At 32.4% G+C, this 20,918-nt stretch overlaps 2 protein-coding genes across 3 annotated transcripts; one reads left to right on the plus strand and one right to left on the minus strand.

Moving 5' to 3' along the window:
* Nucleotides 1–791: 791 nt before the first annotated feature.
* Nucleotides 792–2,741, minus strand: LOC100243103 (transcription factor TCP11). Its single transcript, XM_002281927.4, has one exon. The coding sequence runs from the start codon at nucleotides 1,623–1,625 to the stop codon at nucleotides 1,011–1,013; it is 615 nt and encodes a 204-aa protein (XP_002281963.1). The 5' UTR covers nucleotides 1,626–2,741; the 3' UTR covers nucleotides 792–1,010.
* Nucleotides 2,742–7,312: 4,571 nt separating this feature from the next.
* Nucleotides 7,313–14,254, plus strand: LOC100260167 (P-loop NTPase domain-containing protein LPA1 homolog 2). Of its 2 annotated transcripts, XM_002276596.4 has the most exons (7): nucleotides 7,313–7,742; nucleotides 7,972–8,306; nucleotides 10,086–10,167; nucleotides 10,769–11,185; nucleotides 11,871–12,611; nucleotides 12,883–12,993; nucleotides 13,773–14,254. In XM_002276596.4, the coding sequence occupies exons 1-7, from the start codon at nucleotides 7,593–7,595 to the stop codon at nucleotides 13,971–13,973; spliced, it is 2,037 nt and encodes a 678-aa protein (XP_002276632.1). In that variant the 5' UTR covers nucleotides 7,313–7,592; the 3' UTR covers nucleotides 13,974–14,254. The 2 variants fall into 2 exon arrangements, with proteins under 2 accessions (XP_002276632.1, XP_010653595.1); XM_010655293.3 differs by lacking the exon at nucleotides 13,773–14,254 and having other exon boundaries at nucleotides 12,693–12,987.
* Nucleotides 14,255–20,918: the final 6,664 nt, after the last annotated feature.

Below are 20,918 nucleotides of genomic sequence, written 5' to 3' on the forward strand. Positions count from 1 at the left end.
AAAATTAATATAAAAACATGATAGTTTTTGGCTAAATTGGATACTCCTTTCTCCTTCCTGTTCAGAATCTTTATTTTAATAAATAAAAAAATTAATTAATTAATTAATTAATGTACTTGTACAAAAGTCCAGCTAATGACACTGAACGGAACTGAAGTAAACTGAAGGATGGTTTCATAGAATCTGCAATGCCAAAGATTTCTTCTTTCGGGGAATCTCAGGTTTCCGGTTGTGGCAGGTTCCAAATTGTGCGGGTTTGAGAGATGCTTCCCACTCACTACTCCTAAACGCACGTCCGCCGAATAGACATGCATCCAAAGGATACCCTGGCTAACGCATGACCATTTCATTTCAATAAGCCCAAATTAAATTTATATATATATATATATAAAGCATTATATTCTTCAAACATCACACCATAATAATAAGAATTAAGATACCCATGAAAAAGTCATCTGAGATCATAACTTTAAAAAATAAAAATAAAAAATAAATAAAGACAGCATCCATATCCATAAGCTTACAAAAAGGTGTACATGCCATTCACGCAACCTTTCCAAGCACCCGCTGCCAACCATTCACAACCCCATCCATCCCAAAAACAAGATAAATCTGACACTTTACTCATGGTTGATTGAGATTTTCAACTCAGATTGCTTTCTCAACATGGCTTCAATTAATGGGTCTGCCTTTTGGAGAGAAGAGAAGGAGAAGGAAACAGTGGGTGTAGTTCTTGTTTTGGTGGAATACGATGGACTTGCTGCAGAAGCCGAAACTTTTCCAACTCATCATTTAGCACCAAAAAGGGAAATCATGATCCCAAATATTTTTTAGACTTTCCTCATTCCCTCAAAAAAAGTCTCATTCATATGAAACTAACAAAAAACAGATGTGAAGGAGCCATAATTATATAGCACAATAAACACCCACTAAACCCTAAACTGCCTCTACGCGCTAAGAGTAACCTAGGGGAGGAGAAAAAGAAGGAAGAAATACAGATATGTGTGTTTTTATTGCTGTCGAAGAACCTCTTCTTGATGTCTCTCCTCCGCCTCTTCCGTCCCAGACTGCAACAACAACGATGTGAACGGCATGTGCCGGTACCCGTTACCGGGAAACTCCAACGTCACCGGCTGGCACAGGTCCAGTCGACAACTCGGCGGCGCCATAGTGAACATCCCCGTTGGCACATGTCCGCTGGGAACTGACGTAAGCGGTTGCACCTTACAGGCGGTGGTGGCCGTAGACGAGGAGGGATTAGCGGTGCCGGAGGATGAGACGGATGTCGCCGGGACCGTCCCAGTACCGGTAGCGGCTATGATGGAGGGCTCCGCTTGTCGGAGCAGCCACTCGATGGTCTCGCCGTCGGAGCGGTGCCCGAGTTCACGGGTGAGTTGGAAGATTCGGGCGGCGCAGAGCGCCGGCATGCGGACTCGGCGGCCTCGGCCGTTCACCTTTGTATGACGATCCCTCGATGAAGAAGAGGCCGTTTTCCGAGGAGGGGGGGCCAGTTCAGCTTTGGTAGAATCGCCGCCGGCTGTTGCGGAAGCGGCGGCGGTGGTGAGGGAGTTTGGATTAGAGTGCTCCGATGAAGAGAATTTATGGAGATTCATTTCCGAACCCATGATTAGACCTATACAGATAAAAGACTAATGATCTGAAAAGAGGGGGTTTTAGGGTTTGAATCAAAAAAGGACAGAACTCTAGGGTTTCTGCCAAGAGAGGGTAATAGTCTAATAGATGAGAAAGAGAGAGAGATAGAGAGAAAGCGAGGTATGAAGTCAGTGTTTGGGGATTCTATCGACCCCACGAGGAGCATACACCCTTATATATAAGATGGGCCTCCGTTGGGCCCATGTGCCCATGTGAGAGTGAGAGCAGTACCAGTAGTAGGTGGGTGGGTTTTTGAGAAATCGATAATTGAGATAGGGGATGAGCCTCTCTCCTGTCTCCACCTTCTTCCCCTTCTAAAATTCCCTTTCTTTCAACCCCTCAAATTTTTGGATTTTACAAAAAACAATGCTATTAAGTTGGATATTTATTTTGGGTTGAGGTGGAGACATACAATTGGTTGAGCTTTGTGCATTCTGTGTTGTACGGAGGATTTGGGTGGTGGGGGACCCCCATGTTGAATCCTGGGTGGATCCTACCTGTGAGTCATTTCAGATATGATGGATGGTCAATACTGGTCGCTGGTCGCTGGTCACCACTACTCAAATCAATATTACTCAGCTCCATTTGTGAAGGAACGCCCACGCTCTCATGACTCGTGTGGTGTGGGTCATGGGTGTGGGCGTGGACTCCCGTGAACCCCACCAACTGCTTGGGTTAACGAGCCACGCCCTCTGGAGAGCTTGGGTTGAGTGGTGTGTTCTCAAATTTGATGAGTCCTCTCCTCTCATGCTTTTGGGCTTTGACCACCCTCGGAAATTGTGTCTTCAATATGTCTCCCTCCCCTGCTTCATTAAAGGTCCTTTAATCAGTATATCCACCCATTTCCAAAATTTCGGAAAAAATTCAAAGTTTGTGACTTCCACTATTTCAAATCGTTTTTTTTTTTCCCCTACTTGGAAAAAAAAAAAATCCAGAATCTCGGGTTCCTTTATAAATAAGGCAGTTTTGTTGACAAATTTATTGATCTTAAAGTAATGTGAAAGCAAAAGATGCCAACCTTCCCTCTGTTGTTTAAGCTTCATTGTTTCTGACATATCATAATTTTTCTTTTATTATTTTGGTAAATTAAAAGATATTTATGTCTGGAACCGTACTTGTATTGACCCATCAGCCTAATTTAGGTTATATATGATAAATCAGGACTGAGATGACGATAAATGAGGGTAGGAGATGTGTTGTGTTTTATAGACATATTATTGCCCATTTATGCCAATCTCGAGCAGCGAAGAATGGAAAACAATGTGGAAAGACGGTCCGATCGTCAACTGGGGATTTCATTTCCTGTCTCTCCCAATGACTCTTTCCCATCCTACAGCTGGAAATGACCTTTGATGTGATTCAATGACCAAACACATTTTTTAATGGCTATTTGCTTCTTACGATGTTTATATTATTGTTATTTTAGTAATAATGCCTCCTATCCTATAAATAAATAAGGGTCTTTGAATTAATAAAAAAATATGAACTTATTCTCTCTTTTTTTTTCTTTTTTTTTGCCCCTTAACTTTTATGATTCATAACATGTTATTAGAATAAGATAATTTCTACGATTCTAAAGAATTTTTTATTTTACATATATATATAAATAAGTAATTCGAAAAATCACATGTATGGATTGAAACAATTCAGATTCATGTGATACAATCACCTCAATTAATATTTATTGAAAATATGATATATAAATAATTCTCTTTATCTATATATATTCATTAGGAAATTAATGATCGAATTTGCAATTATTGCAATATATATAGATGATTTGAGTCTTGTTGGAGTTCCTAGAAAACTCACAGTGACGACTGAATTTTTAAAAAGGAAATTTGCAATAAAAGATCTAGGAGACACTGAGTTTTGTCTCAACTTGTAGATTGAACGATTTTCAAATAAAGTATTAGTTCATCAGACTCAAATGAACAAATCATATTCATTAAGTTCTCATATGGTTGTTCGTTTGAAGTGAACAAGGGCTTGTTTTGTATTGAAGAAGATAATGAAAAATTGTTTGGTCTGAAAGTATCATATCTTATTACAATTAGTATATTAATGTATTTGACAAATTGTATAAAACTAAATACATTTTTTTCAATGAACTTACTAGAAAAATACAGTTTTTCATCTACTTGAATACATTGAAAAAAGATCAATTGTGTGTTAAGTTATCTTCGTAGGACAACATATATAGGTTTATTTTATGCAAAATAATCGAAATCATAATTACATTGATATACAAATGTTGGTTATCTTTCAAATCCTCATGAGGCTAATCCCAAATAAGATATATATTTGTCTGTGGTAATATTGTAATATCATGATAATCAGTAAAATAGACAATGATATCTACTTCTTCAAATCATTGTAATCCATGAAACAAGTTAGGAATGTGTGTCATTGATATTTATAATCCAATATATTGGAAAATCATGCAAACCATTTTGGATTAAAGACAGTCCAACAATATTACATGAAGATGATGTTGTATGCATTGTAAAGATTAAAGAATGATACGTTAAAGTTGACAAAACTAAACATATATCATCCAAGTTCTTTTACACTCATGAGCTCTAAAAGATCAACAATTTAGCAAACTTATTCACAAAATATTAGAATGTAACTCGAAGATCTTCATTTTGAGCTACTAGAAAAAGTATAATCACGTGAACATGAGGGGAAGTAGATTGATAAGGATGTCATTGCACTATACTCTTTCTCCCTTTATCCAGGTTTTGTCCCATTGAGTTTTACTAATAAGATTTTTAACAAGATAATTGTAGTACTCCAAAAAATATTGTTATTTTTTTCTTTTACTGGATTTCTTCTAATAAGGTTTTAATTAAATATATTCCAAGAATGATTGTAATGATCCACTCCCAATCGTATAAATATTATCTTCATTGTGTCCCACATGATTATGGGGTTGGCCGAAGAGACAAACCCCTCATGAATCCAAACAAACCCCTACATTAGGATTGAATATCGACTTTAATACTATTTGTAATGACTCGCACCAAAAATATGTTTATAAGGTTAAGAGAAATTCATACATTTATATCCCTAGTAACTTTCCTATGTATTAGTGTGGGATATCACAATGATTGTCATCCAAAAAAAGTGTTATAAATATTTATGATAGTTTATGGATGACAACACTATTACCATATTTATATTATTGTTATATTGATAATATTTGTATTGTAACGCCCAAAATTTTTTAGGGATAAGTTAGGAAAATAATAATAATAATAATTTAATTAATTAATTAATTAATTAATTAGTTTAATAAAATGAAATATGGGTAAAAGTGTAATTTTTCAAATAAATGCCCTAGGTATAAATTAGAAATTGTTGTTCTTCCTGTTCTTTTCTTAATAGCGTTCATGTTCACAGAATTCCAAATAATGTAAGGTTAGAGTTGGAATTCAGGGTTTGAAGAACAAATCTTTATAGGTAAGATTTTTTTCTTCTAATTCTTCAATTTTATTTTCTTAGATCCATCACTTTTTGTGAAAACTTTAAGTAATTTTTGAAGAAACCCCAATCTAGATTAGGGTTTGTTTTTTTGTTTTTTTTTTTAAAAAAAAAAGATTGAAATTTTTTACTTTTGATTTTTGTTAGTACCATTGAAGATAAAAAAAAAATCCAGATTTTCTATTGAAGAAAAAAAAATGGACATTATACATGTTTGGAGTTGCAGTTGATAGAGAGCAGAAAAAAAAATAATGTAGAAGAAGTCTTTGAAGGAAGACTTGAGACGTGATTGGGTATAAATAAAAAAATTCTAAAGATGGTGTCGTTTGGTGTGTGTACTTTGAAAAGTTAAATGACATGTAGAATGAAAAAAAAAAAGAATATATATATATATATATATATATATATATATATATATATATATATATATAGGTTGATATTATTAAAAGATGAAGTAGGTCTAGGAAACCTACATAATGATGAGTTTTTATTAAATAAATAAATTCTTGTAGGAGATAAATTATTTCGAATAAATATTTCTAAGAAATTCAATTTAGTTTAGGAATTATAAACAAATTATCAAGGATGATTTTTTTTTTAAATAATAAATAATAAAATAAATAAAGGAAAACTAATTAATTAAGTTATTATTGGTTAAGAAGTTGGAAAATAATTTTGTGATAATAGTATCTTTTTGCTATGTTAGGTGGGAGTTAGATTATTGGGGTTAAACTCTTCAAGGTTTCTAAGTGCTTTTAAGGTAAGAGAAATTATTGCAGTTGTTTTTTTTATAAACAAATTTTTATATACATCATTTGGAAACGTTTTGAGTTATTATTCGTTTTATGCATGGATCAAATATGTTTTGTATGAAAAGTATGTTAGAACCTTATATTTTGTTTACAATAAAGAAATGGAGATATTATGTTTTGCAATTTTGAATAATTGAAATAAGTGTTTTAACTTTGATTTGTTTGGCCCTTGTCAACGGGATATAATAGTTGACCTTTACATTTCTTGGTGGAGAATGTAATTGATTTGGATCCTAACCTCTACGGGTTTGGTTAGAGGTTACTAATACTAGTAGTGTTTGGTTCCGTCCACCTTAAAGAAACAATTTGAGGCTAGTCACCTATTTGAAAAGTCCCACCTAATTAGACACCATTTGATGTTTGATAATCAGAGTAAATAAATGATTTGAATGTTTTGACTGAATTTGATATGAAATGTTTGAATCAGAAATAAAAGTATACAGTTAAAAGTTTTGAATGTATTGACAAAATTGCCTCAAAGGTTTATGAAAATAATTAGTTATAATATCTCATATTTTGCAAGTGAACTTGAAATATTTGATCCATGGACTGCATTAATATTCCTTATTAGGCTTTGAGTTCATTCCTATTTGTTGATTACTTTTTAGGTACCCTTAGTTCAGGCGAGGAGTGATGGCTAGGTTGGGGAACGGTCATCATTAGGATTTTGCTTAGGATGTTATTTTTGGACTTTGTTAGCTTATAAGTTTATGTTCATTTGGATTATTTGGTTTTTGGAAACTATTTAGATATTGAACTTTTAATTTTTTTTATGATAGTCTGAAGTTGAGATTTGAAGATTATGAAAATGTTGTTAGCACTTGAATTGTTTGAGTTTGCTATCTATTTGAATAATGGATTTTGGTTCATGGATGCTTAGTTTTAAAGTTAGGTTTTGAAGATTTTAGAATTTTGTTCCTCTACTCCGAACAAATATTTGGTAATTGTTAACTTTCAATCACAAGATAATTGTTTGGATCTAGTTACACTTTAAGCCTTCGGATTTGAGGTGTGAAATGATCGTCATGTACTTAGAGTGGGTATTGGGGCGTGACATGTACCTTATAAATAAGGGTTGTGAGTAAAAAAAATTAACTCATTTTCTCTTCTCTTATTTGTACCCTTACAATATTGCTCTATTCTTTTAATGTCTCTCAAAATTTTAAAATTTTGAGGTTTTTTATTGAACTTATTTAAGATAGTATTTCAATAAAACAATTTCAATATATTTATTATCATGGTTTTATATTTTATTTTTTAAATTTAAAGTATTTTTATAATTTTTGATTAATTTTGATTTTACCGATATTTATTTATGTATTTTTGTATATATATATATATATATATATATATAGAAGCAACAGCTGCAACACAAGATAAAGGCATGGCCCAAAAATAGACCTGGAAAGCCAGCCCTTCAAGCCTACCCCAAGCGTGTACTGATTTTTTGCCCCTAAAACAGCTCGATCCCATTAAGAGGTTTCGGAACCTGATTCGTTACTTTTTCTGGTTATGCTTCATTTCGTCATTTTGATTTTCTACTTTCCTTCCTCTTCTTGAAAGGACATAGTCTTTTCATCCATATTCTCATCGATCAAACGGACAAGTTACTGTAAATCGTTTGTCGGGAATTCAATATCAATGGCAGAAGTGGCGAAATTGTTGTACATAGTGGTTGTGGACGACGCAGAAAAGAGAGCTGGTAAAGAGAAGAAGTCCTTTCGATACACGCGTCCAGTACTACAGACCACTCTGCAGCTCATGGGATGCAAACCGCGACACGCATTCAAGGTGAGTAGATTTTCATAGAGTTCAATTGAATTTTCTCTTGTTTTCTTTTGGTTTGATTCAGATGGATTATTACATTAACTCTGTTTGGTTCTCGAGAAAGTAGAGAGCGTTTCTGAGAAATTTTACTCTCTTTTTTCTTCACTATTTCGAGATCCAAGTGGAGGGATAGAAAATCGTGCTTTTCAGTCAAACGTGTGCTGATCACAGAAGCCTTATGTGCTCTGCTCAGATTAGCCGGAGGGTTTTTGAAGTGTTGAGAAGTGAAAGCTTTGTTGATGCTTGGCGTCCCACTGGAATGGAAGCTTCTGGAGTGGGTGATGCTGAAGGATGCTGTGAGGAAGAAAATAATTGTTGTACTGGTGTTAGCGTTTCTGAAGGAGAGGTCGGCGACCTTTTTGCTTCGCAGAAAGATGATGAATGTTATGCTAAACCATTTGAGTTGTACAAAAGACTTACCACTGTTGTTGTTGGGAGGGAAACCTTTTTTGATTTTGTTTGTTGTGTGCTCACTGAATATAAGTACATTGGCCCTAATCAGAGGGCTGACTTAGCTTTGGCATGCAGGTACAGAAATCTTATCTCCATCTTCCAAAATTTTATGTACCTGCCATTATGTAAATGTATGCTTCTTGCAGGGGGTTCATTTAAAAGTAGTTTGCTTATAGTTTTATATTCAATGGATGCCTTGAACGGTTGAAACTTGTCATTTGTTTGTATGTTGTGTAGCAGTCATGTCGGGGTGTCTGGCTTGACAGGTTTGTCTTTTAGTAGAGGTAGATGAATTATGGGTAAAAGACTGAATGGAACTCTACTCGGAATCAAATAAATCTGTAGTTCACTTTTATTGAAGCTGGAATTTACCTGTCTTTCTATGTTGTACTTACCAACTGGGCAATTGCTTGAGAATTGGTGTGTCCCCATTATCAGACTACTAGTCAACCTAAAAAGATTAAGCACCCTCCCTTAGATGGCAATTGGTGTGTCCTCTCAACTACCAGTTGATATTAAAGCTTAAGCACCCTTCCTCATGTGAGGGATCTAAATAGACAAGTCACAATGTATACCGGCCTAATATGCTCCCTTTCCTGTAGTGCATACTTCTGTGTGGAGAGACAAGCCACAAGGGGAATAAAGAGTATCAATTAACCTACAAACATAAGTTGTTAGGAAATAGTCCCACAATGTATACCAGGCTAACATCTGTATTGTACTGTGGCCACCGTGGGTACCACACACATTTGAAGCGAACATTAACAGGTATCGTTAGTATGGATGGCTTGATAAAATATTTAGGGAGGTAAGGAGTTTGGTGACTTCAGTATTTTTATGGCATGTCATCTATTAGTTGGTTTGTGATATGTTTATATGTGCCTGGTTAGCTGTCAGCCAGTAATTCATTTACTAAGGGTCTGTCTGGTGTTTTTTTCCTGTTCCTAAAGTTCTGTTCTTTTTTTTTTGTAATATTTACCTTTTGAACCCTTTTTCTTTTTTCTTATTTTCCAAATTTAGAATTTCATTACACTGATTGAATCCTAATAATTCTTGTATGTGTAAACAGTAAAAGCATTTTATCACTTCCCATTAACGGACATAGATCTGTGTATCTTGACTAGTTTATGAGCTACATTTCAATTGATTATGTAAATTCAAGTAGAAATATTGTATGTAGTAAATAGAAGCCATTTTCTTCCTTTAGTTATGCAGAGTCAAACAGAAATATTATATGTAGTAAACAGAAGCCATTTTCCTCTTTCAGTTGTTTCACTCTCTAATACAGTTCCCCTGTATTTTTTGTTTGCTTAATTTTTTGTGTACATGTGGAACCTCTCTTGAGAGAAATTTATAGGTACCGATTTATAGATTTCCATGTTTCTACTTTCATAGCCTATCCACCTTAGAAAGGTTGCATACTGGGTAGTTCATGAATGGTGTTTCTCAACAAGAAGAGAACAAGTCTTTGTTATGCAGCCATAAATGATAAAACCCTTCACAGATGTCTATTTGACAGAATAGAACTGTAAAGAGCTCTAAAGCAGGGTTCAATTGTTGGTAGTTTATTTTAATTTACTTTTTAATTAGGTAATGTATTGCTGATTGTGCACAACTTTTTATAGCCATTATATTATAGTGAACTGAGTTTTGAATTGGAAAGCAGCAAATAGTTGAAACAGTTTCAGCTTTGAGCCTGTGCATTTTTTATGGTTTAGCATCATTAGTTCTATGGCCTGCTGGCTGTTAGTTATAACACATAAATGCAAAAAATCCTTGATATAGCATCTTTATCTTCTGCCGTGCATATTATATGGTTTACCTTTTGTCTGGGACCCTTTTTTCCTTGTTTAGGATCCGAGAAAGGGAGGAGTCTGTCACTGTTTTATTATGCGGCACAAGTGGGTGTGGCAAATCTACTTTGTCCACATTGCTGGTACTTACTTCACCACCATAGATTTTCTTTCCATAATTGAAGTTTGTTGGTTTTCCTCATTATCCTTGCCCTTGGCTTATCATCTTTGTTTTATTGAGAATTTTTATATATGTTTGGATTTCAATAGAAGAGGGTATAATAAGGTTCACCTTTTCTTTCCTGTTCAAATATGTTTACCATTGTGTACAGCAGGGTTTGCTCTTTATCCTCACCAATTCGAAATTTGAACTTTGACTCTCACCATTTTTTCCTGCTTAGCCTGGTCAATTTTCTAACCACATTCTATGATTTTTCCACTTTTGCATTCTTGTTCTCCTGCTTTGGTTTCTAGGAAAAACCATTTCTAATAGCTAATCTGTCTGAAACAGGATATTTTGGTTGTTATGAAGGAATAATTTAGTTTGGGCTTAATGTCAGTGCAATACTTCTAAATTTGTCTTATTCTCACTTTAATCCCTTCCCTGACCTAACATGTGACTTGTATATATCATGTTTGCATTTAAAGCTTTGACCTGATGACATTAGATTCAAGCTTGGCAAATCAGGTTTTTTCATATATACTAGACTATGCTAAGTTGATACTTCTCACATTTTCTTGAAGGCTGGCAGGTTGGGCATCACAACTGTGATTTCTACTGACTCTATTCGACATATGATGCGAAGCTTTGTGGATGAAAAGCAAAACCCTCTACTTTGGGCCTCTACCTATCATGCGGGGGAGTATTTAGATCCCATGGCAGTGGCGGAAGCAAAGGCCAAAAGAAAAGAAAAGAAGCTTGCACATATTTGCCATTCAGTTACCAAGCATGAAGTGCATGATGAAATTGCTGGTGGGAAGCTGTGTACCCATCTTCCTTTGAACACTACTGAATTGATCAATGTGAGAGAGATGGCCATTGAAGGGTTTAAGGCACAGAGTGAGATGGTCATTGACAGTCTCGATCAACTGATCACTGCATGGGAAGAGCGGAAAGAATCAGTAATTGTTGAGGGTGTGCACTTAAGCCTCAATTTTATTGTGAGTGTACATTATTCTTATTCTTTATCGGTTTTCTGCCAATCTCTCAAGTTAAATGATTTAATTTGTTGTCTTGATGGATCTAAGTAATTTCTTTGACTTCACAGAAAAGAGAATTCACAAAGTAACTTCTGGCTCATAGGAAACTGTTTTTCCTGTAATTTCTTCTTATTGATCAGAAACAAGGGATATTCAAGTTTTCAGGATCTACCACTTCATGTGTTCATGCTGGAGATTGTATAGATAAAACAATGGCAAGATCATGACACTATAGAAGCTGGCCATTGCATTCCTTTGGATTGTTAGAAAAGTGAAAAAGAAGAGTTTTGAAACCTAGAAAATGATTTTATAGCTCTTTGGTTTTCTTCACTGACATGTTTGCTCTTAAACTTGGAAATCTTCTTCTTGTGAATCCCAGCATAACTGGACTTATTATCTTGATATTCTGTTCAGGTATCGTCTACCAGACATGAATTGTTGATTTTACTTCATTGAACTGAAGCCAAACAAGAAATAGAAGGAAGATCACATGGTTTTCAACCATTTGTGAAGAGGGACCTAGATTATATTGGATATTGTGGTCTCCCTTTTATTTATAAGATCTTCTAAACTATGCACAAAAAGAGAATATTTTTCTTGTAAATTGCTTAGTGATACTAAAAGGTTCTTTGTTTTGATTTATCAGATGGGCCTAATGAGAAAACATCCTTCAATCATACCATTCATGATTTACATCTCAAATGAAGACAAACATTTGGAACGATTTGCAGTTCGTGCAAAATACATGGCACTGGACCCAGGAAAAAACAAATATGTCAAATACATCCGGAACATCAGAACAATCCAAGCATATCTTTGCAACCGAGCTGACAAATATTTGGTTCCCAAGATTAACAACACCAATGTTGACAGGAGTGTGGCAGCAATCCACGCTACAGTCTTCAGCTGCCTAAGGAGGTGTGAGGCAGGGGAGAACTTTTATGATTCTACCACAAACACTGTCATGTTGATAGATGAAGAATATAGGAATCAATGTGCTGCTAACTCCCTGAGCTCAAAGGGGATGTTCCAACTAATCCAGAGGAAAGGTTCTTCTAGACATATGATGGCTCTTATCAACACTGATGGGTCTGTATCAAAGGCTTGGTCTGTAAATATGGCTTGGGGTAATAGAAGTCCCACCTTGTGCCAAGGGAGTAAGGAGGGTGTTGAGAATCTGATGTATGGTCCTTTGCAGATTACTAAGGCAGAGCCGGTTAACCTTCCTTTTGGTCACTTTGGGATCAGTGCTTGGCCCAGTGATGTTGGTGGTTCAAGTCACACTTTAAGTGTCAATAAGTCAAGGACTGATGAGGCAGAGAGCAGGAGTGGACATTGTTCATCTACTTGCAGATCACCAAGAATGTCTGATGGGCCTGCCAAACAGGTGCTGCTCACACTTTTAATTGTTATTCTTATGCAGTTTGATTATGATGAGACATTTTTGGATTAATCACCCTTTATGCAGACAATAAGAAGAGCTGTTTTGATGAGAGGATTCAGCCATTGTTGGAAAAGCTAGAATTTCTCAACTGCTATTAGCCTATCAGCCCTTTTATGTTTTGATAAAAATTTGAATTGCTTTTGGTGAAAATTTGATTTTTTGAGTTATTTCATTTACACGGTAGTGTTGTTTGACAATTCTCTTGTACTGCCAGCTCAAAGAGGAAGTATGGGTATCAGGAAGTGATGAAGAGGTGAACAATTCACCCTACATGAATAGCGATGGAGATCTCAGTGATGTAGGTGACAGACAAATCCATGAAGAGGTATGGCAGTATCTAAAAAGTTTGAACTTTGAACCTTATGAATCATGAACTTATTACTTCTATTTAAAGGTTACATAGTTATTTTATTACTCTCTTTCTCTTTTTCCTCCTTCCTAAATCTAAATATCATAAATATATAGTTCCAACTGTTAAAAATTAGGATGATATAACCATCCCTAAGATCTGAATTCTTTGTGTAGGCTTTGACCATTTGTTAGTTGTCTGCCAGATCCCTTTCTGCTGGACTACACTTTTTGTCGTTGCCTTATCAGTCTCTGAATCTCAATCCATGTTTGTTGTGGTCAATTGGTCAATCATTTTCACTTTTAGAATCTTCAACCTTTATCATGATGATACCATAATACTAGTTACTGCCCTACTGGTGCTGCCATCGCCCTTTTTTGTTTGCATTATCTTGCTCCTGCAGGCTGTTTTGCCTGATTTTGTTGCATATTATAGCCATGCCTAGGCCGTTCAATGATTGTCATGGATTTATTTCTATCCTTCCTAGTTTCCCTCGCCCCCCCCTCCTCTTTAAATTCTCATCAAGGCTTAATATATTGTTTTGATTGCTCGAAGTGATTCATAAATTATGGCTCACTTCTCCATCAGTTGATCACATGGAACTCTTCTGTATATGCATGTCTACTACTGCCAGGCTGCGAATGAGCTGAGCCTGAGTTTCAAGCCCAGCTTGTTATCTGTATGGATACCATCTTGAAATGTGTCTGCCTCCAAAAACAGGTAGTTGTTTTTGTACTAACAGTTTTTACTTTCAGATTGAGGGATCTGTCAATGAGGAGTCAACAAAGTCCGATGAGGAGTATGATGATCTGGCAGTGCAACATGTACAAGAAAATGGCTACAAGAAAAATGGCTACTTGTCAGGTGACGATGAATCAAGCGATGAACTCATGTCTGCTTGTGAAAGATGGCAACAACCAACAGGGGAAATGCTATCCAGGAAAAAGGTTTGTTAATGAATCCGTGGCCGAGCTGCCTTCCCTTACTCTATCTCGCCATGGAGAAGAACCAGTCTATCCCGATAAGAAAACCATCTCTTAGAACTCCTACATTAGGAAACACCGAAACACAGATCATACTGTTTGATAGATGATTCCTTCAGGAGAACCTAATGACATTAAGAAACAAGAATTCATTCGTCTGCCTCAAGCCAATGAAAATGACAATAGGAATGGAATCAAAAGTGATTCCAATGAAAATGAAATCCCACTTCCCAATTTGGAGGTATTTTCTATCATCTTAAAGTGAGTTTTGATTCACTAATTAAAAAAAGAAATTTCAACTTTTATAAATAAATTTTATTTTTATCTATTTAAAAATATTTTAAAATACATATATTATTTCATAAGTCACATATTTATTTCCTGAAATGATCTTTCACTTGTTAGGATAATAATATCAATTGACAATTTTTTTAAACTTATTAAAATAAGAAATTGGAAAATACAATTAAAACTAAAAAACTTTAAAACTAAAAATATAAAAATAAAATATTAACTTTCACTTTGTTAAATGATACTAATTGAAAATATAGATATCGAGAAAGAATTGAAAATATAGTGAAAGTCAATATTTTATTTTTTAAAATTTTAAGTTTTTTGGTTTTAATAATATTTATTTTTTTAGTTTTAATTGTATTTAATTTTTAATTATTTTAGTTTTAATTGTATTTTTAATTTTTAAAATTTCTTATTTTATTGTTGATGTTAACTAATAAAATTTTTATTTAATTTTATTAAAAAATTAGAAGATGAGTATATTTATATAATATAGTATTTAAAATCATTATTAATTAGAAAATTAGAAAGATTTTATTTATCATGTACAATTTTTTCAAAATGATTTATATCTAATATTATATAATAAATTAATTTTTTGATAATTTTATTTAATATTATCAAATAAAATGGTATTTCAGGAAGTAAATATCTCACTTATGATGTATTTTAAAATATTTTTAAATAACCCAAAATAAAAACATCGATCTTAGAAAAAATGAGAAATTAAGTTTTTCTTACAAAAACAAGAAGGATCATTAGATCTTACAGGAGTAAGGCGACCAAAAAGTTAGAACATAGGTGTTATGTTATCCCTGTTAATTTATCTATCCCAATCTTTTCCCAAAGTCCACATTAGCAAATAATTGATCTTTTTTTATTTTATTTTTTTCATATTTGTAATGAGTAATAGGAAAAAAAAAGTTATTCAAAGAAAGTGTATTCTCATTAGTTTCATTAATAGAAATTCAAAAAATTGGTGACTTTATATCACTCCCAACCTACCTTTTTAACCCATCCCTAGGTTTCAACACCGTCTCATTTCTTTATTTATTTTTTCTTCTTAAATTGTTAGAAATGAATTCAACCTTCCATTTCGATCATAACACCTCACCTTAATTTCTTTTACTCTGAATTTTGGGTGAAAAGCAATGGAAGATTTTAGGAGAATGGTGATGAAGCTAATGTTGGTGATAATGGTGATGATGGTGCTCATGGCTTTTATGACAAGTGTTCAATGAGTTCAAATTGTTCCTTTGATCATTGTCAGCGCTACCCTTTAATGGACTCGTTGCAAAACCCTAAGTTCATCAACCCTTTTTCTTCTTCATCCACCACAATTTGAGATTTGTTAGTTTTATTTAATATAATAGGTATGATTTGCCCATCTTAAGATTAATATATATTATGATTTTATTTTATTTTTTTATATCTCTCTCTCTCTATATATATATATATATATATATGTTATGGTTGGTAAATGTTGGATCAAGTTAATATAACAATGATTATAATGAACTAGAAGTCAAATAGTGAATTTGTTGCATCATAGGCAGCATATACTAGTCATCTAATGACATTTGTTGGAAGTTTTGTTTTTTAATAAAATATATATATGTTTTCTTATTATATGTATAAAATATATTTTTTACATTAAAATTAGTAAATTAAAAAAGAGTTTTGTAGCATTGAAAATATCTAAGAAACTCAATGTAATTAATGACCATTGAATCATAATCAAATTGAAATATGACGGTTGTATCATGGAAATAACTATTATGGTCAATTTATAATTGTTAAGGAAATAAAAATGTGTAATTTGCTTGGTTTTTTGAGAAAAAAATCAGTCAACATGGTCAATTCATGCTTGAATTAAAACATTTTAGTGGTAAAAAAACTAACCAAAACCAATCTTGATTAAGGTTGGTTTGATTCGATCTAAATGATTGATTATGTGCAAGCTATCGATGTCTTGATTTGCACCATACAAGTTATCGATGCTTCTCCTTCGTTGATATATTATTGACTAATTAATGATTTTTTGTCTATTTTTTCTAAAAATATTGAAGACCGAATTTTTGCACTTCGTATCCACATCAACCAATACACCTATTTTCCGAAGCCAAATTTTAATCCCTTTAATACCTAAGAACATCTCTAATTTTGGCACTCTAGCTCTAACATATCACCATTCAACTAACCAAATTAATTTACTATTACTCCATTTAAAATCAAAATCTTGAAACAAGAAAAATGTGTTTTCATACATACGTTAACAAATATTCACGAAATAAAGAACCTTTAAAAATAATTCAAGTTTTAAGCACTTTAAAATCAAAGATAGCACATGACGTGATTAGAAGTAGTACCCATATAATTAAAAAGTAGTATAAATGTGGTTAAAGGTAAAACCTTCTATTGAAAAGTAGATAAAACATTTTATTGAAAAATATATAAAATCTTAATTATTTTTAAGTAAATGTATTAAATTTCGATTTTCCAAATTTGAGTTCTCTTGCGATTTTTTTAGAAGTGTGTGCATGAAACATAGTTTTCCCATAAATTAGTACCAAACTCATAGGTTAAGCTTGAACAATTAACCAAGTCAACAGGTATATCATTGTATCTAGAAACATTATAACAAGGGCAAATAAAATAGAATTTCTTTTGTGACAAAGAAGATGCTGAATAGTTGATGGATGAATTCCTTGAAAATTCTAAAGTATCACACAATTTCTCTATTTATTCCCAATTTCTGGAAGACTTTTGATACCTCTCATCCTTGCTGAAACCCCTTTGAAAATTCATCAGGGACAAGAAGCAACAGTTAAGAAAATGGAATCATCCTTTTTCAAGGCAATTTCAACCAATGATAAGTTGGCTTTCACATGTGCTAATTCAAAATAAAAATAAAAAAATTAAGGAATTTATCCATTTTATAGTAAAATGAAATAAAACCATAATTGTTTTAAAATGAACATCAAATTCATATTATTGTATATGATAATGTTTTAATCATGGTCGGATAGATTCAAGTCATAGAAATCATTAGTTCAAGTCCAATACCAAATAAGTTTTAAGGATCAAAAACTCAATTCAAATCTAATCTGGGTGTTAAAACCGATCCTATGAAATTGTGTTTGAGGTAAATTACGGTGGTGCTTATTTTTTAGTTGAATAGAAAAAATGTTATTTGGTTAAAGGGGTCAAAATAACCCTTATATTTGTAAAAATAACTCGCTGATCAAAAAGTACAAAAAATGACTTGATAAAGATACCCCTCGTTTTATTTCCCTCCAACACTTACAATGTTTTCTCTTTTGCTTCATTTTTAGAAAGACTCCTCATCTTTTCCTTCAGAAATTGAAAAAAAAAATTATTCATCTTTTTCTTCTACTTCATTCTCTTTCTTATTTAGTGTACAGAGCAAAAAAACATATTAATCAAATAATTCTTATTTTATTATTATTATTTTTTTACCATTTATTTGGTTTATGAGAAAAAGGAATGGAAAATGAATAAAAAAAAGATTTTGAATTATTTGGGTGTTGTTTGCCCAAGCAATTGTTGGGATGGGTCAAATTTTATGATTTCTTCAATTCTATTGCTAATTTTTCTCTTTAACATATGTTTGGTTGCAAAGAAAATAATGAGAAAGAACAGTAATCAAATTATTGGATCATTTGTTTGCCATTTACTGATGTAACTATTTGGCTCGGTTGAGACAAGAGAGTTTAATTTCTTTAATTTCATATATTTTCTCTTCAAATAAACAGAGTTTTAGAGGTGTTTTGTTCAATTTCTTTCACTCTTTGTTTCTCCTTTACCATTATTTAGTTGCGGAGAAAATTTACTGAGAAGAAAATAATCAAAGTCTTGAATTTTTTTGTCATTTGCTAATTCAACTATTTGGTTGGGATGTTTTTTTTTCTCCTTTGATTTTCATTATTTTGAAATCAGAATAATGTAAAACGTGAGGCCTTAGAGTTTAGTTTTTTTTGCTTTCAACCATTTTCTTGAGAAACAAACAGAGTGAGAGAGTTTTTTTTTTTTTTAATAATTTGAGGGTTTGATTGTTTTTTTTTTCTTTTTAATTTATAGTGAAAAAGAATAGAAAATCTGGTAGAGACACTTGATCAAAGATGTCCAATGAAGAAAGGGTTAAAAGAGTTTTCCTTAAAATCTGAGAATTTATTGGAAAATGAAACAAAGAATTTCAATAACTCGAGTGATATTTCTAATGTAGATGTCATGTCAAATGCTAGTTTTTTTAATTTCGATAAAAGGAGTTCAAATACTGAGAAAAGACAAAATCACTCTAAGGACAAAGCTGATAAATGAGTTGTTGAGACTACTCTTGATATGAACATAAATAGAGATGAATTGGGTAAAGATGGAAAAGGAAACTGGGGAATTGAAGTCCCATATCCAAAATGCAAGCACATATTGGAAATCAGAGCAAAGTTTTGATTGGCGATTAAGGGAGAGAGGAGAGGTGGAGGGCTTTTGAAGAAACCTAAGAACGGATATTGGAGAAGGTATGAGATATTTGCAATCTACCTACTCAAACAAGGAACCATCAAATTATAGTTATAGAGAGCCATCAAGGGATGGTAGCAGTTTTTTAGATCGAGGTAATAGAGTTGAGTACTTTGGACATGATCAAGCCATGCTTATAAGACAACTTGAAGAGTTGAAGGATCGATTATAAGCCATGCATGATCATCCATTCAACTCATTGACTGGTGCCTGTATTGATTAGTTTCGAGAAAAAATGACAACTGAATTATTCTACTTCAAAATTTTGCCCATATAGTGGGTTTGAATTTGACTATGTAATAAGTTTATATATTGTTGAGGGTTGATTTTTATTTAAGATGAATTTGACTTAATGCTCAAAGTTACAATTTTTGTAATGTAACTATAACTGTCAACTTAGCCATAGTTAAATTATTTGTTAATACAACTCAACAATTGTTAAGTTCAAGTAAAAATGTTGACTATGAACTTAATCACAGTTAAGTTATTTATTAATGCAACTTAACCACTATTAAGTTCAAGTGAAAATTTTAACCGTGAACTTAACTATAGTTAAGTTCTTTATTAATACAATTCAACTATTGTTAAGTTCAGATGAAAATTTTGACCATGAACTTAACCATAGTTAAGTTTTTTATTAGTGCAACTCAACCATTATTAAGTTTAGGTGAAAATTATGACTGTAAACTTTACCGTAGTTAAGTTTTTGTTAATGCAACTCAATTACTATTAAGTTCAGGTGAAAAATCTAACTGTGAACTTAACTACAGTTAAGTTGTTTGTTAATGCAACTCAACCATAGTTAAGTTCAGGTTAATAATGATTGTCAAGTTAACTATAATTAAATTTAACCAATTAATTTATATGATAAAACTAAAACATTAACTTAAAATTTCAATCTGTCATTAAAAAAAATTGCTTTAAGCATATATAAAAAAATTTCAATCCATCATGCCCTTATAAAAAAAAAAAAAGTGTAATTACATGACTAAATCATTCCTAAGAAAGAAATTCTATGGTAACATTATTAAAGTGACTAATGAATTGATTGTAAGGAGAATTCTTGGATGTTGATATTACTCTCAACAATATTGACACAACTATGTTCACCTCTAGGATGTAATTGGATTGGTCGTTTGCATATTTTTCTATTGTGCTCATAATTATCACATCTATCACAACATCGTGTGCGCTTAACCTCTCCATTTGAATGAATTCTCTCATTTTTTGGTTTTCTTGTTGATCATCAACTTTTTGGTGGTAGCACAACTCTACTACTGATGTCTTTTAGAATTACTTAATCTTTATTATTTTCAGTAGGATATATAAATTTTGAGTGTAAAAATATAAGTAATAATAGAGTCTTTGTTTTTTTTACCTATAATGGTGAAGTGAAGTTTTAAATTTTCGGGAAACATAAATAAACAATATAATAATATAAAAAAGAAATTATTGGTTACTTACATTTTTAACATCTTTTCATGACCAAGATAAATAATAAATGAAATAATGGTGACAACCCACACTTTTTTTCTACAAAAAAACAAAGAAAATGAGCAACTAGATGACCAAATAAAAAACATAAAAACCTAATATGCTATAAAATAGAGGGAAAAGTAAAGGTGTTTTGTAGGAAAAAAAAAGAAGGGTATTTTTTATCATAATGGGATTTTTATTTTTTATTTTGTACCTTTTAAGGTATGAGTTATTTTTGCAAATATAGGAGTTATTTTGACTCCCTTTAACCAAATAAATCATAGAAAAAACCAAAATATTTAATTTTTTTTATTCAACTAAAAATAATCTATTGATATAAACCTATATAATCTATTAATGATAAGTTCATTTTAATTATATTGATTAATATTATTGGCTTACTTTTAACTTGAAAAAATCAAATATTTTGATTTTTTTCTATTTAGCAACACAAAAAAAAAAAAAACAAAAAAAAAGCAAAAAAAAAGAAAAGAAAAGAAGGTGATGTGTTCCCACAAATTGGGATTGTGCTTTGAATAAATTAGTTAAATAATATATATATATATATATATATAATAAGGAAATAAAAATCTACAGTATTCCGAAGCG

The sequence above is a fragment of the Vitis vinifera genome, chromosome 8 (genome assembly GCF_030704535.1).
Source record: "Vitis vinifera cultivar Pinot Noir 40024 chromosome 8, ASM3070453v1".
NCBI classification, from domain to species: domain Eukaryota; kingdom Viridiplantae; phylum Streptophyta; class Magnoliopsida; order Vitales; family Vitaceae; genus Vitis; species Vitis vinifera.